Source organism: Zootermopsis nevadensis, unplaced genomic scaffold (genome assembly GCF_977971745.1).
Source record: "Zootermopsis nevadensis isolate Lab colony 2312 unplaced genomic scaffold, Znev_1.0 Znev_ptg000021l, whole genome shotgun sequence".
NCBI classification, from domain to species: Eukaryota; Metazoa; Arthropoda; class Insecta; order Blattodea; family Termopsidae; genus Zootermopsis; species Zootermopsis nevadensis.
This window is the reverse complement of record NW_028259153.1, coordinates 20,623,735-20,650,099: the sequence shown is the minus strand read 5'-3', so window position 1 is coordinate 20,650,099 and position 26,365 is coordinate 20,623,735. Positions and strand designations below refer to the sequence as shown.

The window sequence follows — 26,365 nt, the reverse complement described above, 5'->3', positions numbered from 1 at the left end:
GCTGCTAGTTCTGAATATGGATCATTACCGCGTCATTTTGATTTTGTGCCCTGTTCTTGTTTGTCATAGGTTTTCATAATTCATAAGTCTCTGAAGAGAGCGTTAGCTAAAAATTTAATTAATTTGTTTTCGTGTGTTAGAAGCTTTTACAGCTCAGTACGGAGAAAGCGGATGAGTCAAGATCAAGCAGTGTCCTTCATGTACTCAGCTACTTGACATTTCTGCTATACGTGAAGATCATCAAATTTCTAAATTCACCGAGACCCAGAAGATAAATAAAGCTTTGCATTTGTTTTAAAGACTAAGAAGTTTAGCAGAACTGTCCATAATGTCCACTATAACTCAGCTGAATCCGTTTATAAGCAAATTCTCGAACTTCCGGGTTTTTATACCATTAAGGAATGTGCGGTTATCAATGCCTCAGAAGGTAAATTATATGCATAACTGTTCAGTGTATTTTATATATGTACTGTTTTATAGTATAGTGTCACCACATTTATTAAAGTGTAAAGAGCTGTTTATCTTGGCTATGCCTTTATCGAATGATAGGTGTCACCAACATCTGATGTTTTAGGTTACTGTGCTATCCGTCACAATAGGTGTTGTATTAATTGGACTTCTGGCTCGATACCTACGGCGAAAGAGAAGAACTGTATATCCAGGACTATTTAGAAGAAATGGGAAAAGACTTGCAGCATCTTCTCAGGGTGCAAGAAGCCCAAATGGAGGTTAGTAATGTGAGACTTTGTTAGCATATTAAATGTATGTGTATAATTTCATCATATTGCTTCTAGCTGTTTTAGAAGCATGTAGCCTTGATTTTGTAATTAACACTGTGGTAGAAACCTAAGATTCAGAACTGCTGATATCACTTTGTTGGTTTTATTAGTAATATGAAATAAGAGTCTGTTCATGAATGTGTAGCACTTCATTACTGACATTAAGGGGGTCTGTGGTTTCATACCAGTTTTGTTTATTTATATAATTTATATCACTAAGTGAAGGCAGTATTTGATGCTTAGGCTTTGAATTTTATGGTGCCAATTTTATGTAAGCTTATTCTTTACAGTACTCATTGTACACAATTCTTCTATTCTCATGTCCTTTGGACAGCATGTTCACCTTCTTGAGATTTAATGAACAAGAGATGACTGTCCTGAGTTTTCTATCCCATATTCTTTGGTTATGGGTGTAAAATGAACTCTGATTTCTGTTCTGGAAGTAAAATAACCTTTGTCATACTCGCATTGGGGATTTAAGTCCATGTATTACTGGACAGACTGCAGACTTTAACTTTGGGATTAGTGGTTTGTCTGTGCAACGTACGGCCAGCTGAACCACATATAAGATACCAATCACGGAAGGTTAATTCCTATTTGTAGATGAGAATTTCTGTACAAGATTTGAGGTTCTCACAGCATTACAATGTTGATATTGGTCTTCTGCGTTGTAATGCTGTATGGGCTTGTATGTAGATTCCATCAGGCCTGAAGATGGAGGCATGATGTTTCTCTGAAATGTTGGTATATACCTGCAAATCCACACAGTGTTAGAAACAAGAAGACCAACATCAGAATTTTTACTCTCTTTGGGAAAAATGCGGAATGAGATTCTTTTAGCAGGAAATGATAATCTTGTCAATATAACTAAAAATATTACTTGATCTCATGCAAGAAATTATTGGTGTTTATAGTCCCATGTTTGCAACGTACATTTCAAGTAATTTTGCTTTTATATAAAGGTAACTTTTTATGCATTAGCCCTCAGAATTCTTTCCAACATAATTATTCAACAGAAAGGATATGTTTTATGTTTGCATGAAATACGTGACATTATTATCATCCACATCGACAATGGAGATTTGCCACTGCGCACAACTATCCCATTGTTACTATGAAAACTAATAATAATAAGAATTTGTTCAGTTGCTGTTCATTAATCTTTAAAGTTTCATTGGCATTGGCAAGTTCAGTTTTATTTTCTGTGAATGATGTCGGTTATGGTTTGTCATCAGGTGTGAACTGAACAAGTTAAGTGTCTTAAAAACGTGAGTTTACTGTGATGGAGTTACGTGCAAAAATCAAATGTTCCGCTGAGTGTTGTACAGTGTAATAAGTGTAACAATAGATGGCAGGGCAGTACACATTTGTTTTGTTTTTAATCGTTCGTATAGCTTGTATTTAATACAACTTAGTGCATATATTTTTGGATTTTAAATGTCGATTACCATGTTTCGAGTTTTCTTTTACATTTCAATGAGAAATGTCTCGTATTTCAATAATTATGCTCATTACGTTAAGACAAGAAATACATGACCTTTTAACACCCATGCATCCCTGAATCGCATGCGCTAAGCGTTCTTCTGTTGTTCGAGATATGCAATGCCGCCAATTGTAAATGGCAGGACATTAATGTAATTGCAAGTTTTTGTCCAAAATTCGACTTCACAACGTTAATTCATTTGGTGTTTATCAAAGTAACATGCCTGTACATCTGCAATTGCTGAAGTACTTTTAGAAGGATGTCACTCTTCTTACATCTGGTTGTATTGGGACAGGTTCGTATTTTAAATAATACTGTAGGCTAGCTTTGTTTGATGGATGGGAAAATATATTCGAGTCATAGGCATATTTTTTATTCTTAATGCGCCACGTTAGACAGAAGTAGAAGTTATTTATATAGTCCCGTAACCATTTTACGATAATATTTCGAATTCCCGTATTTGCAAGTGAATCAGCGTCGTTAAATAACCTTAAAGAAATCGATAAGTAAACAGCGAGTCTGCTCAAAATACCTCCGTGCCCTACAACGCACAACCGAAGACTAATCTGTGCGTTTCACTGTATTAAGCTGCTCTAGGAAAATCTCAACCTCTAGATAACTTGCACCACAATTCAGTAATGCCCTGCTCCAATCTTTAACATTTCAAAGCAAATAAATGAATATATATCCGGTCAGAAGAAGGTTCGTTTTGACTTGGGGTGAAACGTCACGGCCTTGAGTGGAAGCATTATTGATCCATCATCGGTCGCCCCCCCCACTGTGTCGCAAACAAGCATTCCGGCCAGTGGACAAGCAATTTGTTCCGAAGCGAATGAACAGAAATATGTCTGTGCCTGCCATTTTGGTAAGACCAACCTGAGACATAAAAATTTGAGCTCGCCGTGGTAGCCGTATTATGCGTTCTTTGCACTAAACTGACGCACGTACTGTCCGATGATGGCTGTCTTCTGGGTTGTTCGGACGTGTAGTCAGGTAGAAGTTCACCATTCAGAGGTCCTTGCTGCCTCCATCTTCGGGGTCACCGCTGTGAAAACCTCAAATCCTACCACGTACTGTCTGTCCGTTTGAAGCGATGTTCTCGTTGCCATGGATAACGGTTCGTTCCCGTCTTTTGTTTTGTTTCGTTTCTCCTTCTCTCCGCCGTTCGCCGAGTTTCTACGTTGGAATTCGCTGTTCTCCGGTCTATGACGCACAAGTGGCGACGCTGAGCACGTTTATTCCTCGCAATCTCGCTTCTCTCTTCGGTCCACAGGCCGGACTGCGTAAAAGAGGAGACTAGGAGGACACGCCACTGGAGAAGCGGTTTATGTCTTTACAGATATTAAGTTGTTTCGCAAAATTGTGAACGCTGATTCTCATTCTGGAAGTAGACCAACCATTTTCAAGTAATTCCTACATCAAGTACACCCTTCATGACTTGAGACCAGTCATTGAAAAGTCGTTAATTCTGTTGTATGACGTCAGTCCATTTACTTACGATGCTCGTTAAACCTGACATCTCTCGCACAAGAGGACATTTTCATAATTTAATCACGAACCATTTTTCCTCTGGCTCCTTCCATGTTCTGAATCGTCTTCATTGTCCCACGGAGAGCAGTTGATCTCTTCCCAGGAGGGATCTTCGAAACCAGGAGCGGATATCGTTTCTTGTTCTTCTCCGGTCCCTCCCGGTGAGTACCAGTCAATACTGCCCCCTTTTTGCTCGTCCGACGATCAGCGGTGTTCTACATGACGTCAGTGTTCGCTGGAGCTGCTTCGATCAGCAGCTGCAGACCTTGACACACACTCACGGCTTAAAGCTGGACTGTCAGCGTCCGGGTATACACATGATGGATGTCAGAACGAAGGATTCTGGAGGCTTATGATTGCGAGTTTTCGTATTGCATTTTCACTAAAACAGATTTCAGCGATGCTGAATGCCGCCCCTGCATTCGTACGAGCTACAGCAAGAAATTAAGAATCCTTGATCGCCTTAATCCCAGACGCCCACGGATAATACAATTTGTTTTATTTGTGAGGCAGTCCGCCATGTTATGATTAGTTCTGTCAGTTATTTTCGTGCACAAAAATATTTCAGGGAGACTTTTGTGAGAACTTTTAGTTGAACGGATTGTCATCGGGGCAGATGATGCAACATGCAGCGGAATTTGCGTCTTTACGGCGAGATGAGTTGCATCCGAAGAATCGAAGTGTTGTAAGATTACGAAAACACATAGCGGACAGCCTGGAGTGCATTTGTCGACATTGCCTTTTCTGTTACAGACGTGCGTCGCAGTACCAGTCCAGGTACGCGTAGTCTCCATCGTCAGGGGTCGGTCCTGTCGACGGTGTCTGGAGTGGGCGGGGCCTCCATCGGCCCGATGGCCGCAGGGGATGCTGGGTCTCAACACCTCACACCACAGCAGTTCGGCATCTTGGGTGAGTGATGATGTCTGTAGAGTAGCTAATCAGCTGCTCATTTCATCTGTTTTCTGTCTGTGGTTTGCATCCGTGCCGTAGCTCGGGTGCAGGTGAAACTGATAACCAAACACTGACGAATGCAGCAGCGCGCAACCAGGACTCGTGTTCGCCAGAAGACGTGATCTAGTGGTTCAATGTTGCCATGCAGTGCGAAGTTCCGTGTTCATGCCCTTCCGCAAATAGGCGTGTTTCTCGTCTGGTTTAGTCGGAGGTGACCGGAGTCTCCCTCCGGTCTTTTAAAATCGTTGCCTAACTCTTGGCATCAGCATTGAACGTCCGATGCTGGAATCCGAATGAGAGCTTCACCACTGATGACTTATGGTCGACATAATTACGGCTTACTTTCTAGTGCAAATGGACGGTCTCCGTTCTGCTCTACTAAGTTGTTCTGGGTTTCACGTCGGGCTCAACAGATCCCAGCCCTAGACACGCGATGGCCGAGTTCAGAGCATTCAGTTTACGATCCGAAGCCCGGGCTCCTCGTGTTTATTAATTTACGCAGTCAGAGAGCAATTTTTAAACGAGTTAATGGTTTTAAGTGCGCTGTGTCGTCTGTGATTAATGAATTCGCTGCGAGATCTGTAACGCTGATTGGCAGATTAAAAGCGCCGAGCCCCTCCCGCTGTCGTGCAGACGGAAAGAACCAGGGTGTCCAGTTCGTAATTGGTGTAATTATTACCAGCAGTCTTCTCGGTGGAATAGGTTTTGTTTATCGGGATAAACTAGGGGATCGACAGAATCGAAGTAGAATCGATCGGGGCGGTGTTTGCACGTGCCGTGCGTGTACCATAAAGCTGTCGTTGCTCAACGTTGCCGTGGCTCTGTCTCAGAAGGCAAACCGGGCCGGTGATTTGTGCTTTCCTGTCGTGTAACCACTTTTTTCTTGTGAGTGTGAGCTAGTACCCGGTTGATGTTGAATGCGGCCCGTGAACAGGGTCACCATTGGAATTCCTCGCCTTTCCTCACTGAAACGTAGGCAAAAACCCGGGAGCATCAATCATTAAACGCGACACCGGTATCTTCTCTCTGTGCTAATTGCGCGGAGCCATTCTTCATGAGCTGACACTCGCTCAGATGGTCGATAAATTTCCCGCCTTTTATGCAAACCTCAAGGTTCCGCCAATGATCCCTCTCCTCCTAGGTCGTCCTTCATCTACTTCTAGGTTTACCAAGATGTATCTTCTGTTCAGGTTTTCTGGATAAAATTTCGTATTGATTTTTAATTTCTTCCGAGCTTGTTCTCTCCTTCTGAACGCCCTAATAGACAGTGGACAGGGCTCCTGATTAAGCTTCTCATTGTGTGTCTCGGTTACTTCCTCTGGTCCTCCAACAGCCTTAGTCAGCGTCGCTCTGTCATGGCGAAACCATCGACCCGAACCTAACCTAATCTTCATGCCCTTTGCACCAGGTAATATAAACGAGGCGCTCATATAATTTCGTCACAAAATAAATTCATGTTTAAATCGGGCCTTTTTTTACAATTGAAGATCGCTATCTTCTGCAACTTAACTGTACGACGAAAGATTCACCTGTTGACAAAGGCCGACCCTTCAAGGAAGACAGCGCACCAGGTAAATAGCGAGGCGAAGTGCGTGTCGCGCGGTGTTCCTCACAACAACGCTGCTTTGCGACTCGTCCAGAGGGGACGTTCGTGACGCTGTCACTTGGTTCCATCTTGCTGGAACAACAAACCCAGTGATGAATCTGAAAGGACACGGGAGTGCTGGTCACAGCCCGTACACGGCAAGAAAAGACACGCACTTTCGTGAAGTAGACCCATCCCATTACGTATCATTCAACGAGACCTTAAAAGAATTCCAGTTCCCTACGTTTGAAGATCAAACTGTCGATTCAAGGTCATTCTTCGTGCTCTTTCGTTACCTCGGCCCCAGACTCAAAGCTCAGATGTGGAGTGACAGAGCTTTCGCAGACAACTGGTGCTTCTTCAGGTGTCTAGTATATTCGACTGCTTGAATATTACTTATTCTTCTTCTTCCTTCGAAGATGTAGGCCCATTTGACCAATTCCGAGGTACACGTTTTATGCCCGGGCGTCCGATGGATATTCTTCAATGTCATGTATCGCTTTGTTAACCTCAGATTCCGCGTGTCCTCACTTCGCCGTCTGCTTCCGGTCTGCGCAAACCTGTCGTCTTTATCAGGAAATGGACTTGTGCGGTGACAGACGAATGACGATTTACGTCGATTCGCCATGAAACAGCTTCTAATTGCGTTCCTCCAGCGACTGGCAAGGGATCTAAGGCTCGTGGTGGTTTGTTTATTGACGCCGTCATAAAGCCCCGATAGGTAGGCAGGGTACGTGTGTTATGATCTTAAACTGCTCCAGTTCCACATGGAGATTGATGTGCGTTTCGCTGTAATTTCTCATATCCTGCCTCGTAGTCGGTATTGCTCAGGGCCACTGCTGTCATGTGAGCGAGAGAGAGAGGGCACTCATTTGATTGGTTCGTTGATTAAGAATTTCCATCGTTACATATGAGTACGCCTACTTAAAATGTGTTCATGAGATTTAAAATTATTCATTGTCAGGACTTTTTCCACCGTCTGTTCTTTAAAATCACGACGTTTCGGAGGCTGGTTCTGTCTCCGTCTTCAGGTGAGAGGTACCTACTCTGTTGGGTCCCTTAGATAGAGCTAGTCTCTGTCTCTGTCACGTCGTGATTTTAAAGAGCAGACGATGGAAAAAGTCCTGATAATGAACAATTTTAAGTCTAAACTACCGTCGTCAAAACCCTTTAGAATTGTTCATGAGATTATGTGATGCTTGATTTTTTTTTAATTTAAGAGAATGCGTCATAATCCATGCCATGTGATGTGCTTTGGTAAAGGAAACAAGATTAATCCTTAAGACTCTCTTCTAATCGTCATGTTCTGAAGAAACAAAGCTAATACAGTGGGAATACTAACTGAACTAGTCCTGTCGTCAGTATAAAAAAAAAAAGTAGGGCTCGTCCGGGATTTGAACCCGGGACCTCTCGCACCCTAAGCGAGAATCATACCCCTAGACCAACGAGCCGCGTTCTGTGGCGCCTCACGGCTCGTACTTCAACACTCCGTGGATCTGTGCAGTGCGAAGTCTCGGCGTCACGGTCCCTTAGCAACCAGATCAGAATTAATGACTGCATTCGTAAGATAAATTCCGCAGAACAAAGCCGAGCGGAATGGACTCTGCGTGTGCTTCTGGAACATTGGCAATCGCGCGTGACTCATGAACGCGGAATGTAAACTCGCTCAGGTACACAGACTTTCTGTCCAGCTCGAACGAGCCTGGTTCGGCACGTTTTCCTCGTTATCTGCCTCCCGAGTCAACACACATCTTCTTCGCCAAGGAATTTTCGGTTGAGACATTTTAAATTGGACAGTAACGCCGCTCGCAATCTGCTGAAGACACTGCAGCCCCATAGTTTGACGTTTTCCACTAACCTGAACAGTTGTTCGCAGACGAGACTGCCAAATACTGACGATATTAACATAACGCGTTTCCTGATATCGGGTAACTATTTTCATCACACAGTGACAAGTTTTTCAGCGAAGGTATTCGGGTTACGAGTGCAGGACGCCTGGCTTATGGTAAAACAATGATTGAACACAAGCGAACGAGGTAGAATGTGCGTGGTGACACCCATCTGCATTGTAGTGGCTTGTCTGTATGCGCGTGGTATTTAAGAAGGAATTTGGGCTATGTGAGATTTGGGGTTCTCGCGGCCGTGGGGATGTCGATCCTGGTTTCTGGGTTCTAACGCCCTGTGGACTTGCAAACGTTTCGGAGGAACACGCCGAGGCCTCAAGACCCAACAGCTCTTTTCTCGTGGTTCTGTTGCGAGCCTCGAACCCTGCATGCCAACAAACCGTGCTGAAGGAGGCTGCCGGTCGGCGACCTCGTGGCGTGACAACTCCTTCATGACTCGGCGGCATTCCAGTGGATCGCAGACACAAACTCCGCACTGTTGCTGGACACATAATGTTCTTAGTTTGCCCAGAACATTTCTGGCCGCAGTTGCACGTAAGCGCCGAAGTTACGCGGTGCGTGGGTCTTCAATTGCTTCTCCGGCGATATTCGAATCCATCCCTGATTGCAAGGAACACAACTGTGTTCACTTCTCGTTAGCACGTGAGTGCGAGTGAGATTGGACTTTGGATTGCGAGAGGAAGACGATGGCGACGGGTGCCTGAGCTGCACGAGGCCGGTTGGCCTTCGATGAATTCTTGCATCGGGATCCTCCTTTTGTCTTGTGTGTGTTCGAGATCTCCTGTTCTTATTTCCCGCACTTAAATTTGGAAATAGACCGGTTCACCTCGATACTTTCCCCCCCCCCCCCCCCAAACCTTCCTTCAATGACGTCAGTGTTCTGCGAGGTTAAGGAAGTGATTTTGTCCGGATTGACTCTTTGGTTGGTTTCTTGTTGTACAAGCGAATACAACTGCGGAAAAAACTGCTCTGTTATTGTACGCGCTGCAGTGACTGGTCAGTCTTCAGGTCGAAAATCCATTGCATTTTAATAGGATTTCCTTATTTCTTTTACTGAAAGCGTTTCACAGAACTGCGGACTCTTAAGTAGCTTTTTCGCTGCGGGAGGAGACCGACATATGAATGTCATGCCGTTGGGGTCTTCCCTAAAGTCTGCTTTTTATTTTCCCAGAATCGGTTATACAAACGTGGCTGTTGAACGAACTTTTGAGGTGGTCTCGGCAATACCGCCACTTAATAACGGGGCCATAAAGTGATGCAGGGTAATGGATTTTAGAAAAATGCGCAACTTGGTGAAGCAAGTCTTCGTATAAAATGGAGGCTGCGTAAACAACATTTTGTATTGACGGGATTCGATTCTGGGGAACAATTAGTGTCAATGAATAAGTCTTGCGTTGAAGAGATACTGCGATGTTAACGAGCGTGTGTACGACGCGGCACATTTTCCAACTTGGGGGTCATTCAGAATCGAGAATTTGCTCTTGCGCAAGACGCCACCCCTGCCTGGTTAGCTTAATTGTCTGGTCGCTCTTCTTGCTACAAATCCCAGCGCACTCGCAGTTGCAGTTGATGTGTGGTCGTCGCAGGCGACGAGGAGAAGCCAATCTTGCTCCAGTTCTGATGGCTATTGATCTTCCTGTTCGCGCAGTAGACATGGCGACGAGTGCAGACTGCCGTCTAGCCGCGGCGTCTCTGAGCGGGACCGCAGCGAACTTGCGTCATGAACGTGTCTTTATTTACTGCGCCGAAAGAATTGCCCGGCTCCCTCAAAGCTTTCAAGCCCCTTTGTAGTAGTCTTCACCACATGGCACTCCGATGATCAGAATGCAGGAAGATGACATGGGTGGTGCATGCAGCACGCAATACATTTTCTCAGGGAAGTAGCCCGGGGGTTCCGAAACAGCCCGAGTTTTCTCAGTGGTTCGGGCAGATGGGGGTGACAGGTGAGACCAGCTGCTCGTCGTCAGAACCACAAAGGGACCACCCGCCCGCCTGTCTCTCATCGACGTGGAGGGGGTGATTTGACACTTTGAGGTTCCCGCGTCCCGGCATCCACGGAGATTTCTCTCAGAGAAATTTGGCTCGTCACAGGCATATTTCTGCCTTGCGACGGATTGTGGTGTATAGAAACTTGGGTTCCGTCTCCAGCAAGGAACACAGTTGTCCCTGTGCTTAAGCAGGGCACGAAGACGTGCTCCCGTCGCTCTAACCCCCCCCCCCCCCCCCCAGTATGAATTGGTCAGGAGGTTAGGTTGGGCGGGCCTCAGAGCCGGTCTGATATGGTGGCCGTCAGATAATCAAAACCAGTCTTCAGAATAACAGAGTCAGACAGGCCTGATGGCTTAAGCCGTGATGTTGAAATATGATTCGTCTGCTGATATTTTGAGTTTCCCGTTGATTGCCACGGGCCGTATTCTCGTGTCTGCGTAACGACCTTTCTCTCTTGCGTTCGTGTGAACTTCCGTGTCGTCCGTGAACAGCAGAGCTGACCTGGCCAGTAAAAGCAACTTGTCCTTAGATTTTTATTCTCGTGTGGTTGGTCTTTGTATGTATTCCTACCTGAGCTCTCTTAAAAATTAGAATAAAAGTTTGCCCAGATAAAATCTGCGACGAATTGAATTTTGTGAAGGTTCTCACATGAGAAACCGAAGCAGAAATATTCCCGTATATATTTTCTGTGTCAGCTTCTAGTTTGTTGGGCATGAAGACATTTAAAAACAAGTCTGCCTCTGAACCTGGTACAAAGTTAAGCTGAGACTTAGGAGATTCCAGATCGTGTCGTCAGCCGGCATGCTCTAATCCCGACGGACACTTGCTACGTATGGCTGTCTGCGAGGCTAGTGCTATCGTGTTCATTGCTCGCCCTAATATGGCGCACAAGCGGCTAGACCAGTGAAATTAATGCAAAACATTTCGGGGAATTATGAGCCGGGATAGCTCAGTCAGTATAGTGACTAGCTACGGGCTGGACGGCCGGGGTTCGATCCCCGACGGGGGCACGGGATTTTTCCTCTAGCCCCTGCGTCCAGACCGGCTCTGGGGCCCACCCAGCCTCCTCTACAATGGGTACCGGGGTCCTTTCCCGGGGGTAAAGCCGGCCGGGGCGTGATGCTGACCACTCACCCCCACCTAGTGCCGGGGTCAAGGAAGAGAGGAGCTATACCTCCACTCACCCCAAACGCCTACATGGCGTATAGTGGGACAAACTTTACTTTATTTCGGGGAATTCTGACTGGTTCTCACTTTGCAGGCGGCTTCTCGCTCGGAAAGCAGAAGACCACAGTCACAATCTCGATGAACACGATCTTCGGCCCGTTCGGAGGCACGGTAGCTGCTGAGGATGGCCAGTATTCGATCCAGGTACCGCTCGCTCCCTTCCCGCTGTTTTCCTTTAAACGCTCCTGTACCTTTACAGCTCTCGTGAACGCACCCGTTTAGGTACCACCCCCCCCCCCCCCACCCAGGCACAAAGAACCCCTGAGGTGTTTTGAGCACTGGAGTCTGTTACAAGCTGCTGCGAAAACGAACGCAGCGAAGCGTACAAAAGGCCCGTACACCCGATTCTAGGCAGGACGAACGTGTGCTGAGACCACGCATCTGTTTGCTGTTTCCAGAAACCTCGCGCTCCTCCTGTCTTGTCCCAACTCCCCCAGTGAACAGATGCGCTTTTGAGCCAGCGCCCACCCGAGTCTGTTCTTCAAGGGAGCACTTGTACCGACTAACAATCTTCTGTTAATGTCATTCGCTTTTTCCCCCCCATTTCAAATTTGTGTCGGCTCACATTTCCTTTCTTTGTGTAATTTTAGGACACTCCAGTTCTGTTGAGAAGTCTCACATGCATTTGCTGTCAAATTCCTTTGGTTGTTGAAATTTGTCAAAATCAAGTTTGGGGCCGTGTTTTACGAAACGAGGCTCACCCATATTTGTCCATCGGTTGGTTGTTTAGCACAGTGGTATTCAACCTGGGGTACGCGAAGACATCTTAGGGGGAACGTTAAATTTAAAAAAATATATTATTTTATGATAAACACTGAATAATCAGTAATGTAATTTATTAAATTTATTTTAAATGTAGATTATATGCTACGTATAACTTGAATTATACACCAACAACTTTGGGGGTACAAAGTTGAAGAGAAATTATATCAGGGGGTACGCGAACAAAAAACGTTGAATACCACCGGTTTAGCTTAAGTGATGGATGGAATGCCGAATGGTTTTAAGGATGTGGAAGGAAGGCAAATGTATCTCTGGATTCGCTTGGAGAGGTGGAGGAAAATCAGTGGCACGCGTACCGACAGCTGCCGCGGCCCGTCGATGAATCACGAGTGTCCCGAAATTCTTTTACTTTTCTCTTTCATGGAATCCGCGGGGTTTAGCGACGTTCCGTTCGAGGGCAAAGTTGGCCCAAGTTTGTTCCGCGTTTTACAAGATTCGTCAAAACAAAAGCGATCACTTAGGTCATTACGTGATGAGAGGATCTTCGTGGGTTTACCAGGTCACTTCCTGTCGAACGTTAAAGAGACGCAATTTTAAAGGCGAATCAAACAAATTTATGTCAATGTTCGTCAGTCAAGAGAAGTACAGTTTTTCACACGATTATTTCGGTGTATAAGTGCTGTCGCCCTCGGCAAGCTTAGATTTGTGTGTTCGTATCTTACCACTACATTCCCACAGGCGACCGCCTCTCTTTCTGTCCTGACCCTAATCCAATACACGAGTAAATAAACCATTCACTTCTTAACGGTCGTTTCAGTAGTCGGAACGAATACGTGCGATCCACGTCCTTTAAAGGGGCTGGCAGCAGGAACTCGTTTCTTTGTCAGCCAACTTCAGTTCGAGGTTCGGTTGCTTTAGCATCGCGGGAATGTCGAGAGAATTCTTGGGGGCTTTAAATCTTAGGTCAATAAATGCTAACATGCTGAAATTCAGACAAGTCCAGTTTTGTTACAGTTTCTCCTCCCTCAGTGCAAACATTCAGTGTTTTCTTGCTGGCACAGACTGTACACGTACTGTTCCTGCAGCATTTATTTGATTAATACTGTACATATGAAAAGACAGGCACTGCCATGTTTGCTCTTTCCTTCATACACAGTTACAAAATATAATATTTATCTCACATTTCCATCCATCAGTTGTGCTGTAGTTTATTAAAACTGCCAGGGACTTCACATTTCAGTTTATTTTTATAATTCTGATTCAGATACATTTTCTGCTAGGTAATATTATTGTACATCAGTTTGCAAATGACATGAAGCTGTGTTCCCCGTTTCCAGGACACACGCGTATTGTCAGACGAGTTCACGATGTTTCCCCCCCCCCCTTCTCATTCAAGCATTGTACATAAAATTCAGTCTCTGGGTCAATCAAACGATTCTGTAGCCGAGCACACGCGCTCAGCTTTGTGTGGAATGTCAATAGAACAGATGATCCATCCCTGTTACGAAGCTAACGCTACTAGACTTAAGATTGATTGGTTGTGTACAAGGCCAAGTTTCAGGATTCCTCCCCACTCTGAAATTATAAAGCACTACATCATGTAAATTAATGTATCACTTGAAGAAAGGCCAATCCATTACCTGGACCTCTCGCATTTTAGAAAAAAGCACTCCGCACTCTTATTACAGTTATGTACATAATAATATATATATACATACACAGTTCGGCCAAATTCCTGTTCCCACAAGTAGGAACAGGATGGACAAGATAAGGAACAGGAATGTTTGAAAGGGCTTAAAACACAATATATTAAGCTATTTGTCTTATAGTATGTACAACAATCACACGTACGCATTCATGCAGGTATAACAGAGCTGACACCTCTCACTCCCCCATTCACGCAGATTAACACAAACGATCTCGGTCCTGGACAGGATCAACTGATCTATGTTATCCTCCGGGCGATCTCCGCATACGTGAACAGAATTAAGACGCCGGTGGCGAGATAAGTCACGGAGGACAGAGCTCCAGAGCCTGCAGTGGTAAATCCCCTCTCCTGCTTGTTCTTGAGTGAGTGTGCGCCACCGTCATCGGACATCATGCTGTGGTTGTCCCCCGGTTTTACGGCGTGGACGCTGTTTTCGTCGAAGAGATTCTTCTGTTTCTTCTGCTGTTGCGCCGGAAGGGTTCCGGGCGCTTCCGTTGTCGTCGTCGTGGTCGTGGTCGTCGTCGTGGTCGTGGTGGTCGTTGTGGTTGTAGTCGGGACGAGCGTGTTGTTCGTGATGAAGTACACGGGTCCAAACTCGGGCCTCACATCCAGCATCGCTTCCTCCTGGCGGTTGCCGTGGATGGTACGGACCTCCGCATGCTTGTCTTTATACACTGAGACGAGTTTCCCTGTGTAGGGCATTTCGGAAACGGTGTCGTTCCCGCGTAGTGTCACGTTGACGGCGGTACCCGGTTCCAGCTTATACTCCACCCTGTGGGAACAAAAGGAGAATCCAGTCAGTGCAATGACTGGGGGTCAAATGGTTTCCTCAGCGAGCAGTTTTCCTTCCCCATCATTTTGTCGCTAAGAATTGCGTGCAACTATAGGCCTACATACATTCAAATAATAGAGATCGGTCCTCGTTGTTACCTGTAGACCTCTTGGCGTTCCTGAGTCTGTGGTATTCCCCACTCAACTTCATCGATGAGTGTGCCATTGGCGAACTTTACTGTTGTAGGAAGGCCCTTCAGGATGGCCTTGCCCTGACCCCAGTACACAGAATATTTGCTGTCGTACGCCAGGACCGAGTCCACGTTGACGGGGAACGTGGATCCCGCGTTGCTCAACACGCTTGTGGCCAGCACTCGTGGTTTCCGGGACTGCCTCTTCCTCCAGAGGTCGAACTTGAGGCCCGTCAGCTCGTATCTCACGGGCTCGGTCTCCACCAGAACTTCTCCGTCAGAGAACTCCTGCACGTTGCCACTCTGTACAATCAGACAACGACCCACATGCGTTTCAGAAGACTGCTCATGCGTTGCCACGAGACGGGATGCAGACAAGTTAATCTTGAATAAGTACGTTATCCGTCCTCAGAGACGTGGAACAGAGAATTTCCGCTGTGTTCGGCCGAAATACCAAGTGCTGTTCACTTGTTTTACGATGCGGTTTATTTGTTCTTTTGCCAGAAGTATTGTATTTCTCGACTATTAGTTAAACGTACGTGGCAGTTATATCAGCGGTAAAAGGCGTAAACAGCACTCCAAAGTGTGCGCGGACCGGATTAATCTGGCTCAGAATACTGTCCCAAGGCGGGCTCTTGTAAACAGGGCAGTGGGATTCAAAAATGCGGGCAATGTCTGAGACTATTTCAGCTTTTGGGGTACGTTTGTGCTCCGTGGAGTTGGTCACATATTTGTGTAATCGTGGATTACTACCGAATTGTCGATCTTAATGTGAAGAGAGTGAGGACTTGAAAAATACCTGGCACTAGTTGTTTTAATTAATATTAAAGTGACTCTTAACAGCGCATACAAAAGGTTTATAATGTGTTAGGATTCTAGACATCTGATGGTTAGTCACCTCACCAACAAACAAATGCAAGTGTCTTAAAATCTATCAGGGACAAAATTGCTACCAGACAGGGACAGTCGGATGTGCAAACGTCGTGGAGGCACTTCGATAAATTAATTTAATGTTCCATTGTTCCTTAAAGGGTTATCAGAAGCCTGCCGGTAAGTAGGTTGAAAAATGCTCAGCTTGCCAAGTTCCGTGTGCACGCAACTTAACACGTTAATCTTTTTTTTATGGTGCCAATCGGTGATTTACCTTGTTTACAATGCTGATCTTGCCAAGGCCGACTTTTGGGTCGAGTTGCCCGATGTGGTGGGAGAACCGATCGCCCGTAAGACTTTCATCTTTGCGTCTAGCGATGAACGTCTCGACGCCTTCTCCGCAGGCCACGGCCCCCGTCGGGACGAGGTTAAACTTATTCCACGGGACCCATGCCAGTCTGGATCCACCGTCCACGTTCTCGAGTACCTGGTAGCGTTCGTAGCTCTTCCTGGCGCCCAGGAAGGCCACGATACACGACTTCTGTTCCGGGCGAAGCTCACCAGATACCCACATCCCGTCGGAACTCGCCCGACACACGACCACCTCTCGCGTCGTGTCTGTGGCTGCTTCGTCCTCTAAGCCGGCGACTGCTGAAAGAAAGAGCACTGTCACAAACCAGGAACACGACACAGACATGCCTGAACGGATGGCGTCTGTCGTCAATGCAATTTCGACTCACTTGGAACATTAGACATCCCCGTGACTAAAAGACAAAATGTTTGTCGAGGCTGCTATTAAACCGCATCACATGGGTTTCTGGAGCATTTTCTTACCGAGTACGAAATTGGCGGAGAACAAAAGTTTCGCCAGGTGATATTACGTATTCCTGTTGTGGTACGGTTACATTTATCACTACTTCTATTGACAAATGAAGCAATGTACACTTTCACGTTCAGCAAATCTTCACGCTCCATTTTTTTATAGCACAGCCATCGGCTGGAACGCTGTGCTGGTAGAATTGCACCCAGTTTTTGTTACAGAATAACGTGCATCGTTTGAACTGATAAGAATTGTGTGCATAGATAAGCGCAAGGCAAAACTAAACCAACAACGGGAGCACCTTGCAACACCTCGTGAGCGCCAACCACGGAGTTTGGCGGCAAAGTCCCGCTCTCTCCTGCCACCCACTGCAGGGTGCTGGAGGTGACCAGTTGCTTGTACTCGGATCGAATGTGAACGCCGTTGTCTGCCAGGGTCACTGCCAGCAGGAGTAGGAACACCGCCGGTCGTCTGTGCCACACCATGGTGCGATCTGCAAAACAGTTGAATTTGCTATGAAATGTGGAGTCGTTGATGATGTCGGGTTTATGTTACTCGTTACGAAGCCTGAAGCCAATGCAGATGCCTCGTGACAATTGGAATGACAAGCTGCAGGGAAAATGTGAGCCAATGGCTGGCGCCTGACTTTTCCATTGCCCTGTAATCTTACTCTGCGACTTACTTTCCTGAGCGGATAAGCTTCCTAAGCCCGATAGAGCTCCTCCACTAATTGGACAAAACCTCGGGTTCGTCTGCTTCTTTTGTTGGAGCCTTCGTTGTCAGGGATCCGTTGCTATCTTGCCCAGGTTCGAATCCAAGGCGTGGCAGTCGCCACTTACGAACTGAGATTTTTCGGCAAAGGGTATTTAAGGGATGAGTGAAATTAAGGATGAATTGCGGTTAAACGGTCCTGTGAGCATTACCTAATTTATTTTGACGGTACTCCAGTTCAAACTCTTTGCGCTGATCGGCATGCGACTCGTCAGGAACAGCTCACGCGCTGAGGAGGAAATCTTCTGCGGTCGTAGACATTCACCGTCACTGCCGACTTTGTTCGTGTGAAGAGGCAGAAAAATGGAATAGAACAGGGGCCCAACCCGAATGTGATTAAAAGGAAGAGCTGTTGATTCCGTTGTTATAATAAGTGACGCATGATATCCGAACCAGTGTATCGGAATTACTCGCGTTAACCAACGCTAGTGACCTGCATTAAAATTGTTGAATAAAAATTTCCTTGGATATTATCCATCGTCTAATAAATATAAAACCTAAAACGACGTTTCGGAAATGGGACTCTATCTCCGGAGATAGGGATTAGCTCTATCTAGTGGGCCCAACTGTGTAGGAACCTGAAGACGGAGATAGAGTCCCATCTCCGAAACGTCGTTTTACGTTTTATATTTACTAGACGATGGATAATATCCAAGGAAATTTTTATTCAATTGACTCTTCACCATCGTCAAGAAGTTTTAGATTTGATTAAAATTGTTCCCCATGCAAAAGCGAGCACCAGTGGTTGCAGGATTTGGAACCTTTGACAATAGTTTCCACAATTTCGAGGCTTCGTTAAGTAACAGAGCTGGGCCCTCGCTTATGACAGCATTTCACACCTGGTGTTTTTGTAAGTTCGTCTTGCAGGCCACATGCTCCTCAGAACTTCTTGGTCCCAACTGCAGTTGCTGGGCAGATATGTGATGAAAAACAAAACAGAATTCCAGTAGACCTTGTACCGGGCAATTGTAACAAGTTATACTGCGTGGTTGTTATGTCGTGCGACTATTAGTTGTCTGCGCCTGCGCGGCACACGTGTCGTTCATCGTTTATATAAGCGATGACGCGAACAAATCTCGACCGCCCGCATCGAAACACAAGTCCTGTCCCAGTTCTGTATCGCCGACCTTTTCGCCTCTGCTGTTACGAAATGACGGAAGACAGCACTCGCCGCGCAGCTAAACCGAGGCCCTCGAAGTCTTCTTTCTCGCCAAGAGCTCTTCGTGTTTTATGACCTCGTGCCAATCTCCACGTTTTCGCTCTCGATTCTCGTCAGTTCTTGCAGCCACCGCCAAGACGAAGGGTCGTGCCGTTTCTGAACAGAATAACCCCATCCTGAAGATGTACGCTTCGCTTGTTTGTCAAGACACTTCAATTGACGTGGATCAGATTCAAAGGAGAACACCTGGGTTTTTGATACGCAGAGAAACACTCTCAAACCTTTTCGAAATTTTGACATTCTAGTTTCAAAACCCATACTAAGATTATTAATAAGCGTGTTGATTTCAAAATTGAAATGCTTCACGCAAAGTTTTTGCTAATATTAATCTGCGGTGAATTATTCATACCCGAGTTGCATATCACGTACGCGTGTTTGTTAATTGCGAGAATGTGATGACGCAGCGAAGTTGTTTGGAAAATAATTCCTCGAGTGTTCAAGTATTTAAAAATAAATGGGAAGAGTTCCACCGGCCCCGTCACTTCAGGCGTCCGGTTTTACATTCCAAGAACTCGACAGCCGTCATTGTCATGCCCTGCCCATGTTTACTTTGAAGTGGACCGCATTTCCTTCCCGCCTCGTCTACAGAAACTTGTTCCAACATCGGTCATGTTGGCTTACGCGAAGCCGCGCTAGAAATTTCTTTCAGTGATTCCGATTTGGAGCCATTTATCCGGTTCCTTTCACGAAGCCAGTGACTAACCGCCTGAGCTACGGCCCCGAGAATATTTCAGCCTCGTGGACGTGTAACTTCCTTACCAAGATGCACTTTGCGCTTGCAAAGTGCTCCTGATAACAAGCCAAATGCCGTTCGAAGCATTTTACAGGAAACCATATTCGTTTCACCTGTGCAAGGATCTCGTTGTCCTCGTGGAAGCAGATACAGTGGGATCCGCGGTGCAGTCTGTCCCTCTCCTGTATCCATGGCAACCCCCCATGCGCGGCTCAGAGGCAGAAAACACGTGTCTGCTCTGCCTTAAAAGTCTTCGGGATACTCAGGGGATACACCCCGTTCGTCGCAATTATTCAGAAAGGGGGCAACGCGACCTCTTGTAATGTAGTCGGGGCGAATCTGTGCGCTCGAGAGGCGTTATCATGGGCCCCGCAAGGTGGTAATTAGGGTCAATGCTTTCCGTTTCGGTTGTTTGGACGGCGCCCGGGGGAGGCTGTACCTGCAGCCCAGCCGTTTACTTTCACTGCCCAACATCACGAGCGTTGGATGACGGGCAGATATCAAAAGCCAGTATTTCTGCAGCTTACATGCTTAGTCACGTGACAGTGAATAAATACCTGAAGGCTGTTGTTAGCAAGATTCCAGTCAGAACCAGCCACGTTTCTCTGCAACGCCGTTCTCCACATTCATTCTACACTCCCCCTCCCCCCCAGGTGCGTCGGATTGGAGTTCTGGTCCAGCGGCAGGGCCGACTAAACCTTCTGCTTCGAGCCCCACCTCGCAATTAACTTCGGAAAATGAATACTGCAAAATCACATTGTCAGTTTATATGATGACACTAAACGTACGTTGTCACTCTGCACCAGGGGTCTCAACGTACGGTCCGCGGGTCCGATGTGGCCGAGGGCACCTCTTCGTGCCTTCTCACGCGAGAGAAAGGGCGAAGGGTCTGTTACGCCGCTTCCACTCTTGGAAGGAACAGTCGGCAGCCAACGTAGGTACGTTCCTTGGAACACAATTTACCCGATACGATAAGCACCAATTCTCTATTTCTACTCCCATCCGGAAGAATGAGAGAGAGGCAATATGGCGTCTCCGTTCTTCCGATTGATCTACGCCCTTAATTTTACTGTTTGGCTAATGAATTAGTGGTTCAATGAATCTTCCTTTTTCCCCGTAGTTCACTCGATACTCGTCGTACATCGCCAGACTGTGATTTGCTCGACCCCCCCCCCCAAAAAAAAAAAAGGTGCAGGGCACGTGATGTTACTAAAGAAATATCAGCTTTAAATGAAGAAAGTCCATTGAAAAGTCGTTCCTAAGAGCCTGATGGTTTCATTACCGCGTTCCCCAAAAGGTGCAGCCTCCTCTTTCCTTAATAAATATTCATCTTCAACTGGAAGTTGTCGTACGTCTCGCTGCACACAAAAGAGAGCAGAGCAAATCTGTTCGTGTTGTGAGTGTAACCGCGTTCAAATCAGGCAGTGACAGTTAACCGTCAGTTTTGATTTAGAGCGGTTCAGCCAGGAGGACCCTACCCCGAGGTAGCAAGAAGCTCTGACGCTGTCCTCTCCGATGCTCCGACCTTTTCTTTCCAACTGGGGGGGGGCTTTTGTTTTTTTGTTCAGGGGGACTGCTGTCCCTTCAATACTTCCATTTCCTTTATATCCGAAGGTCGACCGGCTTTGAAATCCGACGGTTACAGCTTGGATACAGCCGTTTTTGCTTCGGGATTATTTATAAATCGATTCTCTTTTTTTAAATTCATTTTATGGTAGTCTTAGCTTCGTTTATTGCGAATTCGCCATTTCTACAGCAGTCCCAGTAACTCCGCCGCTGGGCTCTCGGGTTCGACTCCTGTCTGGTCTTCAGTATGGACGTGTTCGATGACCGGATGCATGGAACTGCGGTATATACCAGCGACTTACCTTTCGCCCCGGTCAACAGTGCGGTGTTACTTGGGCAGACCTCGCTGGTTATCGATGCCTGTGCCACGCACTGAATCAGCAGCTCCTCCACTTAAAGCAGACGTTGCAGAAATACCTCCCGTTGTTTTTTACGTGCCGATGGCTTCGAATGTTGCTGAAATGGCGTTCACAACAGTGGCGTCTCGTTCTGCCAGAAGAGGAGGGATTATTCTGGATTACGTTCCCATTTTGCTTTCAATGTTGACACACCTACGCCACTGCAGTTTGGGGATTGCAGTAATTATTTGATGTCTGTCAGCAGTCGAAGGTACGGGGTTCAAACCTCGGGCGGAGACAGGCTATCTTGCAGACTGGAGGGGGAGTCAATTGTACTGCTCGAGACTCGTATCTTTGCCGTCGCTTTACTTCCGGGCTACTTTCACCTGTCACAACAGTGCCCCCCCGCCCGCGGCGGGCGAGAGACTTGGGTTCAAACGCCCGCGTGCTGTAACCTAGCAGCTGCTTATCACCGTCACGCACTGCCCATGTATTGATCCGCGTGAATTGTTTTGGGAACTGACTGGCGTTGTGTACAAGTTGCTCTCCTGAGCCGTGCGCTCACAAAAGGGGCACCCCACGGTTTCTTCTTTTTCTGAAGCTGTTAATGAGTTGGAACCCACGGCCGTGCTTGTGCGTGTCCTGAAAACAAAGTTCTTTCACCAATCTTAAACCCTCTCTGTTTTCATGGGGGCGAATATCTGCGCGGTTTTTGTTTGTTTTTCCACCCTCCTCCGATGGGTTTCTGGATGATAAACTCGCTGAACGTGCAGAAGTGGGACTGGGGCAGGGATAGGAGGTGTCCCATCATCTAATTGCCAACAACACACGCGCTCCAGCTGACCTATATTTACAATCGTACACAGAGGACGTTCGAGTGAAAATAATAAATGCAGGGGGAGGGGGGGGGCATGGAATGTGAGCTCAAATCTCGTGAGATGACGTGATGTCAACAGGTAATGTTAGTGTAAAATTATGACGAGCAGGCAACGGTCCAAATGAACTGGAATTTGGTTGCAGATCCACTGTCGACCCCACATGCTATAGTGGCTCGGGAAATCTTCCTCTGAAACTAAGGACGAAACGTTTTCCATGCCAGGGGAATGAATACCCCACGTCAAAATGTTTCTGTTGATGGACTTGTGGGTGGAAACGCCAGCCGTGTGGTCCAGATACACGTCACTACAGCAACAACAAAATATCTACATACTTCTTCACCGTCTGTTGATTTTAAAACTTCTTTAAACTCATTATTCTGTAAAGAAACAATTTACGGGGTGGGGGGTGTATTCAGACACGCAGACACTTAATGCCCTTGTATGCGTGCTTCTACTGAGAAGATCCATAAAAAACAGATTTATTGAGTAGACTGTAGTTTCACGGACACCCTGTTATTTTAGCAAATTAGTTGTAATTTACCAGACATTCTGACCTGCCAACCGCTCCTCGACGACAGGGAACGAGGCGCAGAGTCTGGCTGTAGTTCCAGACTGGAACCCGGTTATTCAAAATTGCTCCGAAGGAATGTCATTCATTATATTACAGAAACTACGCTTCTGTTGTGCCGCGTTTATTCGACAGGCCCAAACAAATTTACAGCCAGCCAGTCGGCTGTGTAAACCATTCCTCTCGCCTTCACACACGGTGCGCTTTAGAAATGCCCCTGAAGGCAGAATTCCCCGCCCCCGCCTGTAGAAAGCTCCGTTAAAGTCGATTTCCGCAGATTTTTGGTTTTCGACGTGCAGTGCCGTCAAAAAGTGATTAAGAAGCAATGCGTCGCTCTTCGGTGCGACATAACACTATAACACGTGGGCATGTTTGTTATCGATTAGGTTGGGTAGACATTCCGTTGGCATTTGACCTGCTGGTGGTGCAGGGGGAAGGCAGGCTGCTTGCAACTGCTTCGAGCACTGACGTGGATGACGGCAGACGAAGGTTAGTAGTGGTCAGCTTCACGCTCCAGCCACTTGGGCCCCAGCTCATGGCTAGCCACAATATTTACCGAGCTTTCCCGATTCGTCTGTCGCCTGTACGGAAGACGACGACATCCAACCGCGGGCCGTAGAAATGAAGAGTAGACGTGGGTCACGGAAGAAATCTCCTAGGTTTAGGGGGACTTGAACGCCGTCAAACAGCAAGTGTGCAAAAACATGACGAATATTCTGAGACTCGGTCGCTGCAACTTTCACTTAATTCAAAGACCTACAGCTCAACGCCCTCAGTAGCTTTTGTCCCGCCAGAACACTGGCTCTGTATTTTTCACCGACACCAAGTCATTATTATGATCATTAATGATTTTTTTACGAGTATATTCGTCAGTAGCCCAAGGTAATTCGTTGCGGAAGTATTGCCGAATGATTAGAACGCACAGCGATTGTAAAGCACTCATCTAAGTCAGCATGTTTTTAACGCTTCAGTTTAGACCAGTGATTCTGTCAGAGCCTCGTTTCATGTCCACGTAATCACATCGCGGGGCGATTACGAAAACCCCATTAGCCAATTTCCGTCATTTGAAAGCCTCTCTCTCTCTCTCGCTACTAGAAGTTCCCCCGTTCTCACTGAACCCACATCAGCAAAACACGTTTCGCCAAGAAAGATTCTGAAACTTTTCAGTCAGCTTCTTCAGAAGTCAGCTGACATGGATTCCGACGTTTCGCCGAAGCCCGCCACTGGACCTTTTCTCTCCCAAGTGCATGATTACCCATGCATACCGCCACGCTCACCCATCTCGTGTTTCCGTCTCTTGTATACTCCACTGCACGGCGCAGTTTTCGACGAACACCTGCTGAGTGACGCACTCCAGAGGTCAGGCTCTCGCTGGCCCATTATCCTGACGCGACAACTGTAACTTCGTCTACTGTTTCGACATCTCCCCGGTACTTCCTTTCTCATGTTTCCAGCGCCCCCACGCAATCTTCTTCTTCGAAACAAACGATGTGTTTCAAGTCTGCCATTACATCGGGCAGGAAGGACGTTCTTGCTGACTAACACAGTTGGGGCGAAATGAATGAGTTGTGGTGACCCACTGACGTCGCGAAGCAGCGACGACCAATCAATGCCGGCAGAGGTTAACATATTTCCTTACTCCTAATGAAAATTATTACATTATGTTCATGTCACCTAGAAGTTTAAAAGTGGATTCCGATTATAATCGGGGGGGGGGGGGGCTGTCACAACTTCAAGCCTCGTGCGAAATGTCTGGGACGACACGAGAAAGTTTTCTTCCCCTCGGAAATATACAACCTGGTTGGTACACTAAGATGTACTTTAGTTTACAGACACCCTGTCTCGTTTTCAGGAAATAAAGTCCAACCTGCTAGGACGAACAGTTGACAAAACACAGAGACTCGCCCCTCGTTTTCAGAGCACCTGGACGTAGTCTGTTTTTTATTATACTACACCGCAAAGTTATGTGTAGTTTGGCGTCACTTTGCCTGCCCCCGATGTACCTGCAACCTGAGAAATCATCGGTTTCCGTGCTACAGAGGCTCAAAATGCCACGATGCTTACCTTTGGTTTGTCTCGACGTTCAGGAAGAAAACACTTCACTCACTGTCACTTCGCAGAATTCACTTTTCAAAAAGAAAAGAAAAAATATATGGAACGCTGTGACCAGTATCGATTGCGTTACGGACGAAACTGCTAGCTTCTGCCCCAAGAGCTGCCAACAGACTGAGCGGAGCAGAGCAGAGCCGGTGCGTCGTGGCTGCCTCGGGAACAGGACTCTCATTTTGCTTCTCTCTCTCTCTCTCTCGCGTTGGTTCCACTCAGCGGCCAATCAGCATGACGTCATTTTCAAAGTAGGTTTCGTCCTTTCCCGCCTAACAATCCTTCTGTTATCCCCTCCTCAGGTCAGGGGGCTTGAATCGGTATACCGAATTCTGCGACGCGGCGAGTGTCATGTCGTTGGGGTGCCCTCTCCTCTTTCTTTAGGGCTCCATCGGCAGAACTGGAGGTCCGTCGACGCCGTTGGTGAATTTGAAGTGCTTAAGACGGGACCGAACATCGCGGGGCGTATTCGAGAGGTACTGTTTTGAAATCCAATGACGGAGGCTTTTTGTGATTTTCCTCAGTCCCCGCAGGCAGATGCTGGGCTAATACTTAACTTCGTCAGTATTCATTATCGATTCGAAATGTTGCTGAGCTCAAAAGGAAACTCAGCAATATTTTCAAAAGCGGCTCGTTATATAATAAATACTTAAAATTATTCTTTATCATGACTTTTTCCATCGTATGTTCTTTAAAATTACGACGTTTCGGAGGCTGGTTCTCTCTCCGTCTTCTGTTGGGTCCCTTAGATAGAGCTAATCTCTGTCACCTGAAGACGAAGACAGAACCAGCCTCCAAAACGTCGTGATTTTAAAGAACATACGATGGAAAAAGTCATGCCAAAGAATAATTTTAAGTGTAAACTACCGTCGTCAAAACCCCTTAGAATTGAATATAATAAATAGTTGACACAAAATACAGTTTTCGTCAGAATCTGCAGCTTTGCTCGTCCCGTTTTCCGTAAGGCAATGGAGGTCATGTCTTTTTTGGAACGGATGTCGTGTATCCGCAGGGTCAGTGACGCAGTACCGCGGAGAACTCATCGGTTGTCGTTCACGTCGGCGTGTGTAATGTATGAAGTTGTCTTCCTGTAATAAGTGTTTCGAGCGTTATGGTGAAGGCAGGAGCGTATGGGGCCATTTCGAAGCAGAATGAAATTATGGGCGTGGATCCTCCCTCAGTACCGAATTGCATTGGAACACTGCATTCAAATGACCTCCCAGTTGGCGTTCGTGTTATGCACGCCAAACATTTTGTAAGTTTTGAACAGAAGATGTCGATCGACAAGCGTCATCTATCACTGACGACGGCAGAGCGACGCGTCGTAAATCACGTTGCGAAAACTATTCCAGAAAATATACACTGAAGAGAAGTGGGCAGCAGGTGCGCCACAAGGAATCCGCTCTTCCTGGGGCAGACCGCGGTCGATGAAACGACCGAGTCCGTTCGACCTCTCTAGTCCGAATTCTTAATCACCGTAACAGAATGGATGAACTGACAGGAGGCTTGGAGAAGTTTGCCGTATATTATTAGGATGAACACGTCAAGGAGGGTGAGTTGGGCGAGGCATGTAGCGCGTATGTGGGGCACGAGAGATTCGTACATTTTGGTCGGAAGATCTGAAGGGAAGAAATTGAAATGCAGGCTTCTATGGGAGG

At 46.6% G+C, this 26,365-nt stretch overlaps 2 protein-coding genes and 1 non-coding gene across 7 annotated transcripts in view; 1 reads left to right on the top strand and 2 right to left on the bottom strand.

Annotated features, from left to right (window-relative positions):
- Nucleotides 1-22: 22 nt before the first annotated feature.
- Nucleotides 23-26,365, top strand: part of Miga (mitoguardin) — a 39,719-nt gene continuing 13,376 nt past the window's right edge. For 2 of the 3 annotated variants that reach the window (XM_022072310.2, XM_022072311.2), the window contains exons 1-3: nucleotides 24-427; nucleotides 575-728; nucleotides 4,546-4,701. In XM_022072310.2, the coding sequence (XP_021928002.2) occupies nucleotides 329-427; nucleotides 575-728; nucleotides 4,546-4,701 (409 nt within the window). In that variant the 5' untranslated portion in view covers nucleotides 24-328. Of the gene's footprint in view, nucleotides 428-574; nucleotides 729-4,545; nucleotides 4,702-26,365 lie in introns of all 3 variants that reach the window. The other variant, XM_087352769.1, reaches the window with a different exon arrangement.
- Nucleotides 7,708-7,779, bottom strand: TRNAP-AGG (transfer RNA proline (anticodon AGG)). Its single transcript has one exon. It is a non-coding gene; the product is annotated as a tRNA-Pro (tRNA).
- On the bottom strand, nucleotides 13,397-24,856 carry LOC110833821 (beta-pore-forming protein unzipped). Of its 3 annotated transcripts, none has more exons than XM_022072312.2 (5): nucleotides 24,669-24,856; nucleotides 16,833-17,024; nucleotides 15,986-16,362; nucleotides 14,810-15,144; nucleotides 13,397-14,651 (listed from the first exon to the last, which is right to left on the bottom strand). In XM_022072312.2, exons 2-5 carry the CDS (start codon nucleotides 17,014-17,016, stop codon nucleotides 14,117-14,119), a joined length of 1,431 nt encoding a protein of 476 aa, XP_021928004.2. In that variant the 5' UTR covers nucleotides 17,017-17,024; nucleotides 24,669-24,856; the 3' UTR covers nucleotides 13,397-14,116. The 3 variants fall into 3 exon arrangements, with proteins under 3 accessions (XP_021928004.2, XP_021928006.2, XP_021928005.2); XM_022072314.2 differs by having other exon boundaries at nucleotides 15,986-16,359; XM_022072313.2 differs by lacking the exon at nucleotides 24,669-24,856 and adding an exon at nucleotides 21,123-21,387.

Bases quoted from the DNA above. Each gene is read 5' to 3' on its own strand.
- LOC110833821 (XM_022072312.2), bottom strand. From the start codon at position 17,016: ATGGTGTGGCACAGACGACCGGCGGTGTTCCTACTCCTGCTGGCAGTG. The intron at 15,145-15,985 runs GTAAATCACCGA...CTGATTGTACAG, and splicing joins AGATCAGCATTGTAAACAAG to AGTGGCAACGTGCAGGAGTT. The intron at 14,652-14,809 runs GTAACAACGAGG...TTGTTCCCACAG, and splicing joins GAACGCCAAGAGGTCTACAG to GGTGGAGTATAAGCTGGAAC.